Here is a 20,090-nt window from a genome sequence, read left to right on the forward strand (position 1 = left end):
GTTAATGAATGTTGCTTCTTACCCTTGTTGTTTTATGGAATGGAACGAATGTTTGTTCCACTAACAAGGTCCTCTATTGTGAGGTTTAATCTCTTCTCTCTTTTCTCTCACTCCTCTTTTTTCTCAGGGTCTTGCAGGTAAGTGGGCGAAGGATGATGTTAAAGAACAGGAATGAAAAGATTTGGAAATGTGATGTCTTTTTACATGATGACATGTCACTAAGTACATTTATTCAAGTGTACAATTTTGAGGTAATTGTATTATACTATACTGTAGTATTTTTATTTCACTCCATTATATTTTGGAGGCAAATATTGCACTTTCACTACATTTATTTGATAACTTTGGTTACTAGTTACTTTGCAGATCGAATGCCGCATCAGAGAAATGTATTACATTCTTCATTACATTTATTTTATCTGGAATTGGATTTCTCTCGCTCCTGCCCCATCTCTTTGTTGTTGTATGATCTGATTTGGTATTTAATTATCCCACAGGGCAACGTTTCTGTCAACTGCTTGCATAAATAAAAAGGCCGCAGTACAGAATATTGTGCACAAACGTCAAGGAAGGATATACAGAATACAAGTCGGAGTTGGTGCTTTGAACATTATTCATATTCAAAGAAATGAATTAAAAAGAAGTCGTAGAAATACTTCCTGCTCTCTGCCTGGAGATCAGTTTTCTGTGCGCTGACGATATCGACTGTCCTTGACAACATGCTTTCTTTTCCAGAGTACTCTCAATAACTCAAGAGGTTAGTCTTAATTCTCCTTGCACGCACGTGTTTGTAACGACCCGTAATTTCAGTGCATTGTCTATGAAAGGACGAGATATTTATAGACACAGAACCTGAAGTGCTTGGTGGTTAATGAGCGTGGTTGAGATGATGTTTCCTCCTGAAATTAAAGCACATTCCTGAAGTCGGAGCATCACAAGTCGTCCTACAGCCTGATTCTCCTCATCACTCGACACACATGGATGCAGAGACATGCGGCTCATGAATTCCCACACATGCATGTGATGGTAGAGGTAGGTGGTCACAGTCATTAATGCTGTGCATGTGATGGATAGTGTTAATAAAGGAACGGACAGCAAAGTTCATCGAGGCAGAGGGGCAGAGTCACACATTCATCATTACGGCTGATTGCTACCATTTAACGGTGGATGGTGCTGCTACATGGTGCAGGCTGGGAGGCTGTAATTCTGAGAATCTTAGGCCTGTGAGAGACTAGGGGGGTGAACATTAAAATATGTCCTTGCTCTGATGAAGGAGGGTGAAGCTTGATTCACAGTCACAGTGGAAAAGTACTAAGAAGTACTGAGAAGTCCATTGGGTGTCCACATGTAAAAATCATATAAAAGGAAGCGATTGTGTTATACTCTGGCTCTGCCCTGGAAAAGCTTAAAGGGGCACTGTGTAATGAGGTAATAATACAAACTCAGAGATATTTATTTTTTCCATAACTGAATAAACAAGCTGTTCTCAGAGGAAAATAAGGTCCCAGAACACTGTTTGATGCTAGAAGGTGGCAGGGTCCGCCAAATATAAACAAAGTAAAACAGTATGAAATTGTGTTGTCCTTTGAGGCCAGTTTGTTTATTCAGTTTATTTAGTCATGAAAACAAAGAAAGTTTGTTTAGTTTGTTTAGACATAAAACAGAATCAGATGATGTCACATGCACATTCATGTTACACCTCTGATAGAGACAAACACCTCTCTAGATATTATATTACACGTGTTTTATGTATTTTACAGTGTGGTCAGACAATAAAACATGTTGTCACCTCCACTGTCTCCTGTTACTATGAAGAGCAGAACTCTGTTGACTCCCTGTGACAGTTTAAAGATCAACACGTCTGTGGGTGTTTTTTTGTTTTTTTTTCAAAACACATTTGCATTCAACAACATTGTTTGCTGAGAACTAACCATCGATTTTTGGAAGATTCAACAGATAATAGCTGCACGTTCAGTTTTAGTAAGTACATCAGAAAGTACTGAACTCTGAAATCAAACTATTGTTTCAAGGTGAACTCTTTGGACCAACTTTGATTACGACGACTGTCTTCGCTGCCACTGTGACAACTTCACTGTACCGACATGAACAGAAGATCCAGTGACAGAAACCTGATAAGATTTTCTTATTTGACCTGAACAGACTTTTTTCAGCACTGTGCCTCTCTAGTCCAGCATAATATTTGCTGTTATTTCTTCATATTGTTGTCTAAAGCTTAAAAAAAAAACATAGTAAACCATTAGAAAGCAGATTAATTTTCATACAGGATTAACTTAATGCATCATTAATAATTTATTGTATCCAGTAAGCCACATTGAGAAATACAGAACCTCTCTTATACAGTCGTGGTCAAAAGTTTACATACACTTGTATGTACCTCAGACCATCACTTCACTTCACAGCTGTTGGATTCTAATAGCTTGTGTTTAACTGGTTCAGAATCAGATTTTTTTTATGTAAAGTAAAATAAAAACTGTTTTTCTCTTTTCAGGAGCTCATAATCAATTTAAAGGAGCAGCAGGAGGAGATGAAGACGAGGAGAAACAAACTGAATGTAAAAAGAGGAGAAATCAAAGAAGAGAGAGAGAGGAAGGAAAACCGGGGCAAAAACTGAAATCTACAGTGATCAGAGGAGATCCTCACCCACTCCTGTCTTCCCCTCCACTCCCCTGTACCCTCAACCCTCCTAAACTAACCCCTGAACCCAGCCTACACTTACCCACTCCCTAACACAAACCCTCCACCCCTCACCCATCTCCTCCACTCATCCCATCCCATAATAACATATAATAATATAATCATATTAACATAAATATAATAAATAATTAAAATACTGACAAACATCAGTTAAACTGGTTACATCTGTTTCCATTTCATTCATTTCTTTGCTTTCTCTGATGACTGGAAGTAGTTTCATGGTCAGCAACAGCAGGATGGATCCTGTTCCTGAGGGTCTTAAATTAATATTTAACTCTCTGTATCTGTTCATTCACACTCATACACATTCACAGTCACACACACTGTAGCAGCCAGTCTCTATGCCAGCAGTTCCTCACTTATATGAAAGTGTTTGTAAGTGGTTTTCCAGAATGTGACTGTGTAGCTGCTTGTGAGGAGAACAGCAGCCTGATTGGCTGTTGTGATGTGGAGAGTTAGATAAAGTGATCAGGGTGAGTATCAAGGTGACAGGGTAACCCTGGCATGAGACAAGCCAAAGCAAAGCAACAAGTGATGACTTCACAGTAATATGGAGAACTTCAGTAATAACTGCAGATTTACAGCATCTAGTGTGGATATCAGCCCATGGTGACAGCCTGGCTCTAAACATGGTGATGCTGGTCTGTCAGTCGGTCTGACACTTTCCTGAAATATCTCAACAACTATTGGACGGAGAGAAATTTGGTGCAGACACTCATATTCCTCTCAGGATAAACAGTACTACATTTGCTGATGCCCTGAATTATCACTTAGCCCAACCAATATTTAACTAAAATGTCCAATATTTGTTTTATGACATTTCCGTCAACCTCAGCTGGTTTTGTGCTTATTAGCAAATATTAACATGCTAACAGGCTAAACTGAGATGGTAAACATGGCCGACGTTATACCTGAACAGGTCCCACATTTACTGTATTTATGAATTTCTTTATATATTTATGTCTGTTAATTCCTCCCTGATTTATTTATACATATTTGTCTACATATGATTCCATATTAACGGTGCAATATGTAAGAATTGGCCACCCGTCAGATTCATACTCCAAACAAATAGGGGGTGACATATCACCGGAGTACTGCTAACTGTTAACTGTACCTGCCCTGAGCTAGTTAGCTCCGTTAGCTGTTGTGGTTCAGGCTGGGTGCTCAGGACCAGAGGAGGGTCTGTGTTTACACCTCTAGCACAGGAGCTTTAGACCGAGATGGGCCGGGGCCAGCTGATTAGCATGCTAACTTCAGAGGATATCTCTGTACACAATACAGAAACATTATTTTTGTCTCTTTATTCACATTTTGTTGATTATTTTAGTTGATTTCTGAATGTTTTCAACTAAAATTCGTACGTATTGCCTACAATGCAACTTAGCCAGTGAGTGACATCACTGGAGGTAATTTATCAGATTACATACATCTTCGTCTGCGGTGACAAAAGGCTTTATACTATTGTACAGTAGCACTCCCAAAGACCTGTAAACACACTTTAATGTGTAAAATTGGTGGAGTTACCGTTTAACAAAGCAGACAGTCAAAGAACACAAAAACTCAGTTTTCACATTAGTATTTTAATTCAAAAATCATTAGTCAGTGATCTACAAAAAACAAGTTCACAACACCCACAAATGTGGGTGCCTCCAGTTTCATTTCTGTGCGTATGAATAAAGTTTGGGGTTAACATTACTGTCTATGGCTGCTCTACAGTACCTCACATTACTGAGGAACACTTATGGACATACGAACATGCAGTTATACACAGTCATTATCTCTCAGTATGTGGCTGTCTCTTTATAAATGTATGGGATGAAGGTGGAGGGCTTGGCGGGATGCTCAAGAGAGGATCATTCAGGTTGTTGGCATAATACGCACGTTACTATACTGCCCCCTGGAGGACACCTACTGTAAGGCAACATGACTTGACAAGGGCTCTGTCAACAGAGCAGGCACAGATCAGAATAATGTATTTGGTGAACCATGAAACTTATCATTGGACTGAAAAACAGTCACAAAACATTACAGACTGCCCTAAATTGGAACCACTAACATTAATTCTAAACATGTGAAAACATCTTCGTTTCTACTTTCAGAATATGTGTTAGTATGCAGCATGTGTTTCTACGCAGCAGGTGAGTCAGTATGTCAGTAAAGTGCCTCATTAATCAGAGTGGCATCCTGAGTCGTCGCATTCAGGTAAACAACACAGTGACATTAAGGATGGAAATGCTACATATACACCTTAACAGTGTAGCAGTTCTCTACAGGCATCTCTATTCAAAACAATAAAAACTTTAAGAGATCAAGTGGTCGCACAGAAGTTCACTGGGACTGGAAAACGAAAAGAACCACTGGCAAAATGTTCCTCCATGAGGATTTCAACCATCGACTCTCTCTGCTTCACAGCTTCCCCCTAAAGTCCCGCCTTATTTAAAAAACACGAAACAAACGAGCTTGGTCCTCTTCTCCAAAAGCTTTACGACTGAAATGATGAAAGAGGATCGGAATGAAGTAAAGGACAATCCGGCAAAAGTTAAACCTTTTAGCGGATCTTTAACCTGCTCGTATTTGATTACAAACTCTAAAATGTTAATTTAGGGAAGAAAAAGCAAACAAATAAATCAACTATGCTAAATTCAGGGTGCATCACATTTGGTCACCACACTTGTTGGGAATGGTTAGTATCCGACTGAATAACCGTTTGTTCAGTCATGTCAAGAAATGGCTTTTGGAAAAGAATGGCACTGCTGACGAGGCTACACTGTGTTCGTTTGCATTCTTTACCTCTGAAGTTGGGACGTTGTGTAAAACAGCAGGAGCACCAGGGAAGTGTGGGTGCTTACACCACTAGCACAGGAGTTTTAGACCAGGACAGGCCATTCTCTTGATACTTTTAGTTAATTTTTTTTAATGTTTCCGATTAAAATTCTTACATATTTCTCCTTTATATATTTTTTTTTCTCTAGAAACATCTGGTGGGCCTATTTGAACCTTATAGCGGCCCACAAGCCCCACTTTGGGCTCTGCACACTTCGTAAAACCATTGTCGGTAAACTGTTTTTATTTATGTTTTATTCATCGTCCCAACAGTTTTGAAATCGAGGTTGTATGACAATAATAAAATGTTGTAAAGGTCGAATAAGGAAACACATTCCTGGCGCAAACTTTATAAGCCACAGTCATTACACACAGGGCTCTGAAGGCGCTGAAAATCTGTTGTGGAATTAGTTGAAGTCATCGTTTAGTCTGTCGTCAACCTGACAGATGAATTGTTCCTTGACACAAAATTAACACTTAATCTCAAAAACATCTCATACGTACGTTTACTAACCGTACCTGAAATTAAACTGGAGAACTACATTAAACATCTGCTACAGCTACTTCTAATCTCCTCTCTTCTAAGAACCCCAGTGCAGCACCTTTACATGGCATCTTCTTTCTTAGCATCCCACTGATCATCTGTAGTGACAGAAGGAAATGGTCTGTTAATTCCAGTATTCATCCCCTCCAGAAGTTCTCATAATAGTCAGAATCATTTGGCTCCTGGTAGTGAGACAGAGGTAGCGCAAAAGGAGAAGGAAACATGCACAAGCCTGTGATAAACTGTACATGACTCCCTTTGTTCCCTTAGTTTCTTTTAAATGCCAAGAGCAGAGCAATGATGGGGCGCCGTGAGCGGCAGTGTTGGTGGGTGGTTGAAGAGGCCGGTCAAAGGGCGCGCTCAGGAGATGATGCGAATGCCGAAGTACTTCTTGAGCTGCTCAAGGAAGATGAAGGTGAGGACTGTTTGAGGAACCAAGCGGATCCCTGCGGGGACGAGACCCTGCGACGAAGAAAATGGCATTGGATTAGTAGTTTTCCTCGTACCTGTCGTGATTTGGTTTGAGTTACAGAGTTTTGGAGATATCGGCCTTCTCTAAAATACAATGGATCCTGATGGCACTTGTCTTGTGGTGCTCAAAAGCCAAAAATTCATCTGAAAAACTCAACAGCAACGTTTCTTGTCAGAAATCACGAGCTCTACTCTAACTGCGCAGTGTGAAACAATGTATCAGAGGATGATCCTGTATTTGATTCAAATAACTGAGATAATAAAAAAAACTGTAATAAAGAACATCTACTTAAAAGTGGCACTAAGTAACCACAGTGGTGTTAATTTATTGCGTGTAGGACTGTTTTTACCTTGTAAAACGCCAGCGGGCCCAGCTTGGCAGTTTCTCGCAAGCAATGCGTCACCCCCTGAGAAGAGAGAGACACACCGGGTTAGAGTGAACGCTGAGGAGAAAAGATGGATAGACAGAAACAGAGGAATTAAAGGCTTCGGGGAGCAATGAAAAGAGATGGATCCACTCACCGTGTACTCTCCCTTTGAGCTCATCAGCCTCGTCTTCATCACGTCCAGAGGTTGACACAAGAATGTGGCACAGCCTCCCTGCAGAGGAACAGTTCATCACTGCACAGAAGAGCCCCATAAACTTAACACTGACTCCCAGGGCACACAAATACAACCGGATACTTACAGCAATGAAGCTGGACAGAAAGTGTGTGAGTATGTTATCTCCCATTATGCCTGTTCCCAGGACGAACTGCTTGGCCTGGTCATAACACGCCAACTAAAGGAGGGGAAAATAAACGGAGGAGGAAGATCTGTGACATTTTAATGGTGACACTAACAATCTGGGTTGATGTAGTTACTATTTTCTGACTACATGAATATGTTCCGTGTTTTATCTTTGCTTTTGGAAGCCACCTGCAAATTTAGTCTCAAGTTTTAAAGTTCCCATAAAGTAAAAATTGCTGTTCAAGTTTTTTTTTAACAAATGTCCTGCTCCATATCTCACCTACACACCAGTATCAGGGCCAACTGTGTCATAAATGTTGTTTGAAGGTAGTTTTTAAATGGTATTTCAGAGTTTGTAACATCCTTGAAAATCATTTTAAAAAATTGATGACTCATCCTGAACTCAGGGACATATATTGATTTTTCATCCAATAAATGCTTTCTTTAATTCCCTGGCGCTGCCAGGGAATTTTAGTGGTGACCTCTCTTGCTTGGAGCACCTCTGGCCAGATAGCTTTACTTGTTACTAAAGTAACTGCTCACAAACGTATTGATAACCAGCAGCTGCTCAATGAACACCTCCAGACCCAGGCTGTATGCACATACAGCGTATTCTCTTCTGTCCTTGTGTGTGTGTGGCCTACAGTTATATGGATTAATCTTTTGACTAATTGGATGTGAACAGTTGTATCAGTGCTACAGTCTGAACTCAATTTCCTTTGGATACGCTTGCCTACACAGGCTCCATATAAAGTTAAGTAATGTTGAGTTTATGTAGATTAATGCATAATACATTATGCATTGTTTCAGTGGAACCATTTAGTAGTCTATTCATCTAGGAGATTGATTTAGTGCTGATGAATGAATGTACCTTTAATTCTACTCAAGTCCATGATCTTATTACAGGACTTTTAGATGAATTCTGAATTTGACGTGACTGATGTCTCTTAAAGAAAGAGTGAAGGAAGAAGAATCAATCTAAAGTGTAATTGTGTTAGCTCAGATGGAATAATTGCTCTTCACTGGCCGGAGAATCCCTTGGGTCTCTTTAACACGAGCAGGTATTTAAAGGTCATATTGATAGCATTTTTATGTAGACAAATCATTTAAAAAAATAATACATCTATTAATAATACATCATCTCTTTTCCTAAAAACATTATTACGATGATTATGGTTCCAGCTTCTAACAAGGTTTGTCAGCTAATAGTATAACACTGTTGGTATCATGTTGTATCTGCAGATGATTCAACCAGCTGTGTTGTAACGTGAACGCAGTGGAAGGCAGGAGATGGAAAGCCATATTTAGCGGCTGAATGTTATCAATAACACCTTTAAATGGACACCTCACCTACAAATGTTATACCTGTGATATCTAAAACAAAGTCTCCTGATCATAAATATCGGCCTATCCCATAGCACTGTGACTTGCCTGTCCCACAGTGACCAACGCTCCTCTGCTGGAGGCCATGGTGGCTCCTGAGAACAGTCTCCTCACGCCCTCTGCGGGACAGGACACGGGTCAGAGGTCAGACATGATGCCACTGTGTGAGTTACATGACAACACATACACTGCATTGCTTGAGATTTACCTTCTCTGAAGACTCTGTAGAGCCCGTCAATGGCATGTTTGTAGCTGGAAGACAAATAAAAAACACATTCAGGTTTAAATTAGAGTCTTAATGTCTTAACTGAACATTTTAAACTGAGAAAGTTACAACACTCACTTTCTCCTCAGTTCTGGTGGTAGTTTCATGTCATTCTGCATCCTAGAACCAGAAACATTTCAGTACTTGTTGCAATGCTCCAGCCTGGACCAAAACCCTAACCACAGCTTGTCTAGCATCATTTAAACTCTGAATACGTTAATGAGAATTTAAATATTATCACGGGGTGTTACCTGACATTCACCAAGTCTGCTGGCGTTCCAACAAACCCACCGGTGAAACCTGTTGGCAGAAAAACATTGTTGGCAAAAAATCCAAGGCTGGTGACACTGCATGTTTACATGTTTTTGAGGGAGAGTGGAGAGAAACAGAGAGTGTGTGTGTGTTCCCACCTCCGAAGGCTCCCAGCAGGACCTTCTGGTAAAAGGGCATGGGGCCCTGGCCTGTGCTGCCCATCATGTCCCTCACTGTCTCATAGATGGCAAATCTGGTGAGTGAATAGGACATCTGAGAGGAGAGGAGAGGAGAGGAGAGGAGAGGAGAGGAGAGGAGAGGAGAGGAGAGGAGAGGAGAGGAGAGGAGAGGAGAGGAGAGGAGTATTATTCACGTTGACTTAAGTCTTGTTCGTTAACTTCCCTATCCTGAAAGAAGTGACGGAGAGTAAACCTGTTGATTTCTCTGCATTTGAACACTGTTGGAGACATTTGGGATAACGTATGTACACAACTCAACAACATGTATAACATAGACCTGGTCGTTTTTAGATATTTTAATGCAGAATATCTTATTTTGAAGGTTTTTTTTCATACCACTCAGTGTCTACACCAGTATACTCTATGAAATCTTCCTGTATGTAAAGGATACTTAAACCATCCATTAGAGTAGACGATCTAGACACAGACTGTCACTGCAGATGAGATTAACAATAAAACGGTCAAACTAAAAAGAAAACAGTGAGTAGCTGTTTCATAGTGCTGATGAAATCCTCCAAACCACAGCAAGGTCCTTCATTGGGACCCACCTGGTTAAATGTAGGTTATTTTTTTTATATAAATGACAAACTGTTCAATACTACAACACACACAGGCTCAAGAACAGACTGGGACATTACACAGACACATACCTGTCTACAAAGCGAGGCAGAGAGGCCATTGTAAAGAGACAGCACCCCGTCGGTCTTCACCACATGAAGGGCCATCCCCATCATCCTCTTCTTCACCTCCTGCTGTGTCTGCAGGTGCACCTGGAATGACATTACATACAGTCATGTATTAGCATTGGTGTCATTTTCTATACCAGCTAGACAGAATGCACACAACTACTGTAAGGACAAAGAGAATCCTTAGTCCTGTTTGGGCTGACACAGCAACTTTATCTTTTTGTTATTTTTTGGGGGAAACTCAGACACCAGCTGTCATTTGGGCAACTGAATGTGTCAAAGGAGTACAATGTGTCACCCTTTAAAGAGGTCCTCCAGTGATTTATTAATAAAGTTGGAGGAAAAACAAAACAAAAAAAGGGCCCAAACTCTAATCAGCAGAGGTCAAGATACCGTGACTCCACACGTCACAGAGGACGTCATACAAATGTTTTCACAGGCTGAGTGGTGCTCACCACAATGACTAAACTGAACTTCATGTGTACAATTGATAGAGAAAGAGAGTAATGTCTGGCAGGGAGTTACATTACACCCGTTTCATTATTGTGTTAACCACTGTGTGTGTGTTTGTGTGCGTGCACGTGCGTGTGCGTGTGTGCGTGCATGCCTGGTGTGCTGTCCCTCTCAGAGGTCAGCAGCCCTACAATGTGGCCTCTGTCCTTTGTTGTAATCAGTATTTGAGTTTGAAGGCAACTTCAAAGCACAACATTTATCAATGTAAGATGACATAAGATTTTCATTTATTGATTTCCAGCAGGGGGATTTCGGTTGTAGCAGCAGCATCAGGACAGAATAAGTAAATAAATAATACAAGAGTAATTTCAAAAAAGGCTACAGGGTAAAGTTGGCCGGTCAGAGTGAGGACATCTGAAGCACTCCCTCTTGCATCTGGGTGAGATGATCTCATGGCTGAAAGAGCTGTCAAACTGCCACAGCTCTGCATAGAGAGGGTGACAGTAGGGCTGGCGATATGGCCCTAAAATAATACTGCCATATTTTTAGGCTATATGGCAATACACAATATATATCTCTGTTTTGAAATCTCCTCAGAAGCACTTCATAAAAATGTATATGTTTTTGGGCCTCAATACTGATATTTTGATAAATAATAATCAGCAATGGGGATATAAGTATAAGTATTAGAACAGGTAGAAGAGTCTGGTAAGTTCAGAAAATGACATCACTTTACTGCCATGTAGCCTTCAAATCCAGGAAAAGACAACACTTATGCCATATCACAATATAGCGATATCCAAAATCTAAGATGATACATATATGGTCTCATATGACAATAACAATATATATTGTACATATACAGTATATCGTATATATTGCCCAGCTCTATTCAAAAGGGATTAAAGTTATTACGAGTCACCCTGAGGGGAACATGGATGTCCGTACAAAAGTTTGCAGCAATGCATCAAGTAAATGTTGAAATATCCAACTGGATACGTGAAAAATTGGACATCCTGGTGGTGTGAGAGGTAAGTCAGGGGATCGGCAAGGCCGTTTGGATTCCTCCTCTGGAGAACATGAATGTGTGCACATGTTTAAGTCAGTACAGACAGTTGTTGAGATATTTCAGTCTGATGTACAAAGTGCAAAATAAAAAGACCTTCCAGAGACAGTGAACATGGCTCAAAATCTACAACAGTCAAGAACAGTCTATTCTTGAGCCAAAATAAATTACTTCAGGGAATTTAATCTCAATGTAGGCAGGACTGACTGCAACTGCTAATTTCTTGATGCTCTGATTAAGGAAACCACACAGTGCAGAAATGTGTTAAGACAATGTCCTACTGAGCCATCAGGAAGCTAAGGCGCACATGCACAGCAACATCAGCTCTCTCACACCTTGGTGAAATATTACACCCAGATGAGTTGATAAGTGACAGGCTTAAAAGTCTTTTCGGGTGAAGCAGACATTTCTTGTTTGGCAACTCTGCTGTATCAGATGAGCAGCGATAGATAGAGCAGCTTATTTGATGGTGTAATCAATGCCTGGGTTAACACAAAGGAGGAAATCAATAAAACATGACGAGGCAATCTTTGCCGTGTGATACGTGTGTTTGGTAAAGCTCTTCTTTCCTGCTAAACACCACATTCACATACTGTCTCCTCTAAATTACACTTCAGTCCTAAATTCGCTGTTGTTTACTTTTGCAGGGATGTGATAAGTGTACAGCACAAGTCCCCATCTGCCTCACTGTGCAGTGACAGAAAACAGAGCAAACTGAGTTCTCGTGTCTTTTATAAGCTTTGCGGGTAAAAAATGTTTGAATCACCACAAGAAGCTCGGCTTGGAAGGCGAACTGTGTGTGCTCACTGGAGCAAAATAGATGCAATAATGTTCAATTTTGGACTAAGGTTACAGCCTCTTACACAAGAGCATGAAACAAATGGACTGATCAGGCTGCACAATAGTGGACAAGGCGATTTTTTTTATTGTTTAATTGCTATTATTGTCTGATTAAAATTTAACAGAATGAGTTACAGAAGTTTTTTTCCGCGAGCTTGATTTCATATAATACTTAACAGTGGAGCACAGGTCATTGGCCCTGAGTGATCCAATCACAAGTGGACAGCTCAAAGTTCAGCTGTGAACACCTTCAAGACATATTGAGGGCACATTTGAGATCTGATCACCACAGTGGGAGGTGGTCTGGGGCGCATGTGGCCACATTCTTCTGGCAGTGTGTACAAACGTGTCCTGGGCCACACCGAAGGACCACGGAAACCGACGTCCTCCGCCAAACAACACAAAAAAGCCACAACAGCAATCACAACAATCTGATTTCCACGTAGTACACTTCAATGTAAATGACATGTTTATGCTCTCGTAACCTGCAGATGTTGACAGCAGACAGTTGTGAACGCAGTTTCAACTAACCATTGAACTAGTAACGGATATATCCCCAGACTCCCTTACAAATCACGTGACCTAACGAACTTTGTGAAACCACTGCGGTAAATCCTCAATCACTGGTGCCGTCTTGTAAATTCAGCATTAAATACAATACATCAAGATTTCCTTATAAAAAGTGTCCTTTTGTTACAGAAATACCAGCCTGTCTGGTTTTGTGTCTGTAGCGCGTCATACCTCCAAACAAGGAATACATTGTTCCAACTGATTTTACCATTTACACCAAATCTATTAAAGAATAGATAACATATTGAAAGTAAACGTCAACTTTTACAAATACAGCAAACATTAACAAATATAGGCGTCTTCTATGATGTGCATGGGGAACTCCCTTAAAAAAATGCTACATTTTGAGAGTTGTTGCGTTTGGAGAAACTTATAAACTTTGTGAAACCCTGTCTACAACAAATTCTGAACTATTTGGGCCTTTTTGTTAATTTGGCAATCATACAAAGATATTTCTTTCTTTGTGTAAAAAACATTATATGGGTTTGTTCCAGTGATGTAGGTGTATATTGCATGTAGAGCAGGGAAGTGAGACCCGATCACAAGAGGTGAATCTGTGTCGAGACCTATTTAATGTCAGGTGTGAAGTGACATGCTGAAAGCTGTCTGCCTGTGATCGGATCACTCTTAACAAACCAAATGCTAACAGCCTCATTGGTTTGAACATCAGTTTGATCATTTTCTATGTGATTTTACCCACATCTGCATTACGTTATTTATCGTTTTAATGGAAAAAAGTGCCCATTCTGCACAGAAATTAACACTGTCTCGTTCAGGATGCTACCATCCTTTCATTCGAGCCTTCTTTTCTCAAGCAGTGATGGGACAAACTGTGGTGTTGGCGTTGCCTTGTAAAGCTTGCGACACAGAGAAATGGGTGCTGTTGAAATTCACTGTACACGTTGTGCAAATATGAACAGTGTACACCATGTAAGCACTGATCTACTCCGTCACAGGAGGTGACAATGATTAACACAGTGCTGTCTCCAGCTTTCATCACACGTTCTCATTTCTACAAATTAATGATAGCTTTCCTTAAAATTCATGGAGTTCTCCATTACCAACATGGTAATTATATGCCAACAGTTTGTGCATCCACTGCGCTGTAGGTAGTCACCAACTGATGAACACTAGTTTTTAAAGTATTCTTTCACATGTTCTCAAGTTCTGAGTTTTTAAGAGCATGTTTTTAATGTTTTATATTATTTTGTAATCAACAACACTCAACTTCACCAGCTCGAGCACCTTCTCATGAAAGCACCGGTCCTGATAGGGGACCAAACACGGCGTCAGCTACATTAAACACCAGCAACACTCCTCACCCAACCGCAACTGTAACTAGAAGTTTGACCGCTTTAAGATAACATGTCTTTTCTAAGTATTTGGACAGTGACACATTCTTTTGTCCGGCCAGCTCTGTACTCCAGCACAATGATCTGGAGATTAAACAATGACTTTGTGGTTCAAGCACTGAGTCTCAGCCTTAATTTTAAAGCTGTTCATATCCATATCAGGTGAACTTTTGACCGCTGTACAATTAGTACTTTATAAATCACTGCTTTTAATACTGAATTCCTCCTGTTTAAATAAGTGCTGTTTGCTTCTTATAATAAATACCACGCTGCTTTTATCACAGAATGAAATAGTGTCCGCAATAACTGCTCTTGTGCACTAAAGGTCACCAAAAACAGCTCAATGTGAAGGGGTCCAACTACAAAATGAAGCACTAAGGAACAGAGTTGAACTGCTGCGCTCAACTTAATGTAGGAAACTCTGTTCCATACCGGCTGAATATTAGTGTGACGTCAGCTGGCTCTGCCGGTCGTGCTCTCCAACTGTGGATCCGATTGATTGAAGTTAGACCATAGTAGACTTTGATAGATGCCTGTCAAGCATTTTTCGAAAGTGGCTGCCCTTTCCCAAACAGCTTCCAGTGACAACTTCCCAGATGGTACAACACAAACAGCTCAAGATATCTTAAAACCCTTCACGCTCCAGTGCTCAATTTGCATCAAAACTGACACACCTTCTCAAAGTCATAACACGGATACGATAGAAAGAATCAGTGTGACACTTTCCAATGATATCATTATCTCTGACTGCAGATAAACACCCATAAATCCATTTAGAAAACATAGAAAGAACACCTAGTGTATAACTACAGAACTTGCCTGTGAATCATCACGTTTTTCAGTTTTCATCAGTATTAAAATAATCTAGTGATAGTTGTCTGTAAAGCCAGGGCTACATTGCAAACAGGAACGTCTAAACACTAATTTAGCACACTTTTAAAAAGGTGCTTATTTGCCAAAATCTAAACAAATAAAGGTTAAAAAAAAAAAGAAAGAAAAAACCCTTTTTACGGATTTGATGAAAAGATAGCTGAAGCTGCAGTAGATCTACAAGAAGCCTCAGTCTCTTGAAGACGTTTCACCTCTCATCCAAGAGGCTTAGGCCTAGGCCGGTTTGACCAACAACTCACAAGTGGCCCTAACGACTCTGAAACTCAGAGGTCACACGTGTCCTTAACGACTTTGTAAGGACACTCCCACACAGAGTTTAAAAGCCAGCCAACTCCCGTCCAGTTAGATAGAACTGAAGAAGCCTCTTGGATGAGAGGTGAAACATCTTCAAGAAACTGAAACAAGTCCAGCTGCCTACGATACAGCAGCTAGATTTACCATGACCTGGATGACTGAGAACCTTTATCAACAAGCCTCAGTCTTATGCTACTATAACTGGATATGGCATCACCAGCTAACAAGCAGGTTAGGAGAGAAATGAAGCCCTGACTTTAACTGCGATGTGGTGATTACCAGCCATGTCTATATAATTACGCACCACATGACTGCATGACCACCAATTAGTGTGATGGGGTCATGTGCTGTTGTATTCAATGCAACTAAATGAGAGGTGGAAGTGAACTGAGTACGGATTTTGGCATTGGGTGGAGATGGTGTGATTGACTGCTGTGTGCAGCGCAGCGTGGCAAAGATTAACAAGAATGAACATGTATGACCCCACTGAGAAACACACCCACTGTCGAGCACTAACGGGCTGCTGGTGGAGGTTTTAGTTACCAAGTTATACATCTAAATGAATAACTAAATGTGAAACTACAGCTATTTTGGACCATTCTCTGCAATCTAACAACTACTTTCTATACTATTTTACACATCATTGATATCGGTGAGTATGTGCCCTATATTCTAAAGGAGCACTATGTAGTTTTTGACAAGAAATTTTGATCAGAAGATAAGGATCTTCATTGATCGATTTTCATGCTTAGACAAACTAAATAAACAAACTCTTTGTTTTCATTACGGAATAAACCGAATAAACAAACTGACCTGAAAGGACAACACAACTTTTATACTGTTTTATTTTGTTTGTATGTGGCGGACCCTGCCACCTTTCTAGCTTCAAACAGTGCTCTGGGGACCTTATTTTCCTCAGAGAACAGCTTGTTTATTCACTTATGGAAATTATAAACGTCTCATCATCATTGTAAACATTACCTTTCTGAGTTTCTGCATTTATTTCCCAAAACTACAAAGTGCACCTTTAAAAGGGCAATATGAAGAAATGTTTACAATAGTAATGAGGTAATAATACAAACTCAGAAATATTTAGTTTCCATAAGTGAATAAACAAGTTGTTCTCAGAGGAAAATAAGGTCCCCAGAACGCTGTTTGAAGCTAGAAAGGTGGCAGGGTCCGCCACATATAAACAAAGTAAAACAGTATGAAACTGTGTTGTCCTCCCTTTGACCTCAAGTGACTCCACAGAAAACGGGAGACTTCAGTATGAGTATGTCATGCCACGATAAGCTCTCTGAGCTCCTGATATCTAACAGACATATATAGTAATGTGATGATAGGTCAGGTGGTAGTGCAGCCCGTCATGTGTGGCTCCTGCTGCTCCAGCTGTAGCCCGGTGTTCAGGCCTGCACTCCTTCACACACCACCGGACGGAGGGCTACACACACACTTCGGCCCCTCACCTTGATGAGATCCAGAGGATGCGTGCAGCAGGCGGCTCCGGACGACGCCAGCCCTCCGAAATACCACCGCGACATCCGCTTCTCGGTCATGGTTCCGTGATGTACAGCGGTCCGATGCAGCAGCTACAGCGGTGACTTCCGTCCTCCCAGCCCGACTAGACACGCTGTCCGCCCGCTCTGTCGCCCTCCTGGCCCGCAGGGTACAGCTGGCAGTAGCCTGTGCTCTACAGGACACGGATAACCTCGTTAATCTTCAAACATTTCGATAAGAGACTGCGCCACGGACCGTGGGGACTTTGGGCTCCAGCAGCATCGCGCGCACTCACGCCACATAGCGCGCGTGCGAGAACGTGTGTATGTGTGTGTGTGTGTGTGTGTGTGTGTGTTCCTCCGTGTTTGGGCCACGATGTGCAGAGAGGAAGCAGCTGAAGACAGAAGAGAAGAGAGCAGCCAATTGCCAGCGTGCGTGGAGGAGCTGCCTACCCGCCCCGCGGCTCCGAGATCCAAAGGTCGACAGCGGGGTTTGAGAATGCTGTAGCCCCGAAAAGCAACACACACACACACACACACACACACACACACACACACACACACACACACACACACACACAGCCCACTTTCCCCACCACGAACTGTCATGTGGCGTTTTAAAGTCATACGCACCCTTCCTGCAGCTGCGAGAGCGCACGGACACACGCTGTCTCTTTAAGAGGACAATAGCCGACTTTCTCAACCAAGCAGAGACTTGAGTCCGTTAAAGAGGCACTATGTAGTTTTGGAGAGGACATTCAGACTCAGAATCTTAATATTTATGATATTAATGAGGTAATAACACAAACTAAAATATTATTTTTTTCCATAACTTAATAAACAAGCTGTTCTCAGAGGAGAATAAGGTCCCAGAACACTGTTTGAAGCTAGAAAGGTGGCAGGGTCCGCCAAATATAAACAAAGTAAGGTCCTTTAAGGACATGAAAACAAAGAGTTTGTTTATTTAGTTTGTTGAGGCATAAAAAAAATATCAGTCAATAAAGATCTTTCTCTTCTGATTAAAATTTCTTCCCCACCTTTAAAAAGTCGTTTTGGTACGATTATTGTAACGTGTCCATGTAGCATTACAAGGCTCACACACACACGCACACTCAGGGGTTATTACAGCGACTTGAGTTAAGTTCTCAACAAAAAATGTCATGTAGTGAAGAAGACATTGCCTACAGCAAATATATACATATGAGACAAGAATAAAGGAAGGAAAGAAAGAAATTAACACATTTTTGGAGCTTTACATGTTGTTGTATTTTTCCTTTTAGCATATTTTATTGATTTATTTAAAGTATTTCATTTCTTTAAAAGAAACAGATTCATAAAACTGGCTGTTTCCTTATTGTATCTGAAGGGAGATGTAATTTTTCCCATAGGGTGCTGTAGGGATGACGTATTTTTAAAGTCCCACCTGGAAGTTAGCATCGCCCAGTTGCCTTGACAAAAAACCTTTGGCCTAACGCCTGTTCTTTTCTAAGGGGAACTTTTGGGACAGTCCAGTCCTTTATGCCCTTTAAACAAGTCTAAATCTCTTGCACAGTAAGCAGAGCAACATGCAGTCAAGACTACATGGAGACACTGTTGGACATATGTTTCTTTTCTTGGCTGACTGTCGGCACCACGCTGTCGTCAGTATCTTTTATGTGTCCAATAAAAGTTGTGTCCTTGAAGCTTTTTTTAACACACATAACTCACACACCTACAACCTCTGGATCACTCTGAAGGGATTATAGCAGTTCAGCTAGAGACATGGACATGTATTGGCACGTTTGAAACTTCTCCAGGTTGTACAACATAATTGTTCTGTAACACCAACAACAGCTAAGAAGCAGTTAAAGCCTTATTTTAGTCACACTTGCAAACATACAACATTGGTGGGCCATATTTTAAGAGGTGTTTTCAAAGTGTCAGGAGGCTCGTCACGGTGCTCTGAAGAGGCCAAATCGCCATGCCCAAAATGTACATGAAAAACAAAAACAGCAATGTATTTTAGCAGAGAGTGCAACAGTCATAAAATCAAGGGCTCACATGGCCCAGGGCTAAAAACATTTTTCGAACCTTCCTAGCCCCAAACTGAGAAATCCTTCACACTCGCACAATACTAGCACATTTCAAAGTGGGCCAACCCTGACTTTGGCCTAGGGCTTGCTGACCCTGCTCCCGGGCAGCTTTGTGGGTTATCTCCAGAAAATTTAACACAGGGCTGAAAGGTGCCGTTGTGAAACAGCTCTAAGGTACACAGAGTAGTCACACATAGTTCAACAGACAATATCAATCAGGCATTTAATTGAGCTCATTTAACTCTTTCTAATTACCGACATTTTTTATTATTTATTTATTTATTTTTTATTATTATTATTCTATTTTATATTAATTCTTAGTTAAGCCAATCCTGTTTTATTACTTACTTGTTTTATCTCAATGTTTTATTTCAATGTTTTAGTCGTTATTTATGGTCTATTTTATACATTATATTGTTCTATTCCCTCAGTTTTAGCTTCTATACCTTTTATCTTATTTTACTGTTTTAGCCCCTCGATTCTCCAGTGTTTCCTCCTGGGGGCCTACCACACCGGGAGTTGCTTCTGGTCCACCGTTGGGGGTGCTGTCCCGAGGACGGCCCTGGCCGGAGTGGCGGGAGAGCTTTACGTCTTGGTGTGGAGCCTCCTGTCTACCTGGGCTGGGGCGGTCCTTTTGGTGGCGCCCCTGCAGTCATGGACCTTGATTCCTCTCGGTGTGCACGGCCCCCAAAGGTAGCTGTTCCTCACCTCTGATCTTTGTGCCGAGCCATGTCTCCTTAGCAATAACTAGTGTATGTCTGTGGGTGTGTGTATGTTTGTGTGTGTGGGGGTGTATGTATGTCAGTATGTCTATGTATGTACGTGAGTGTGTATGTAACTGTGTATCTGTGTGTATGTTTATGGGTGTGGGAGGCTTGGGGTTTTTATGATGTTGTCTTGCTCTGTTTGTTTGTTTTTAACCTCTGTGAGGCACTTTGTGCTGCAA

General features: G+C 41.0%; 1 protein-coding gene across 1 annotated transcript; it reads right to left on the reverse strand.

Annotated features, from left to right (window-relative positions):
* Positions 1 to 4,278: 4,278 nt before the first annotated feature.
* slc25a10b (solute carrier family 25 member 10b) lies at positions 4,279 to 17,670 on the reverse strand. The gene is made up of 12 exons (XM_073471905.1): positions 17,526 to 17,670; positions 17,043 to 17,266; positions 10,075 to 10,194; positions 9,344 to 9,458; positions 9,185 to 9,233; positions 9,012 to 9,053; positions 8,877 to 8,920; positions 8,717 to 8,787; positions 7,245 to 7,337; positions 7,079 to 7,156; positions 6,907 to 6,963; positions 4,279 to 6,547 (listed from the first exon to the last, which is right to left on the reverse strand). The coding sequence occupies exons 2-12, from the start codon at positions 17,130 to 17,132 to the stop codon at positions 6,446 to 6,448; spliced, it is 861 nt and encodes a 286-aa protein (XP_073328006.1). The 5' UTR covers positions 17,133 to 17,266; positions 17,526 to 17,670; the 3' UTR covers positions 4,279 to 6,445.
* Between the last annotated feature and the right edge of the window lie 2,420 nt (positions 17,671 to 20,090).

This window comes from Pagrus major, chromosome 1, assembly GCF_040436345.1.
Source record: "Pagrus major chromosome 1, Pma_NU_1.0".
NCBI lineage: Eukaryota > Metazoa > Chordata > Actinopteri > Spariformes > Sparidae > Pagrus > Pagrus major.

What these genes read in the sequence shown, in the direction of transcription:
- slc25a10b (XM_073471905.1), bottom strand. Translation starts at nt 17,132, where the DNA reads ATGACCGAGAAGCGGATGTCGCGGTGGTATTTCGGAGGGCTGGCGTCG. An exon ending in ATCCTCTGGATCTCATCAAG is followed by an intron (nt 10,195 to 17,042) that starts GTGAGGGGCCGA and finishes ATGTCATTCCAG; the next exon opens with GTGCACCTGCAGACACAGCA. An exon ending in TTCTGTCCAGCTTCATTGCT is followed by an intron (nt 7,157 to 7,244) that starts GTAAGTATCCGG and finishes GTTCCTCTGCAG; the next exon opens with GGAGGCTGTGCCACATTCTT.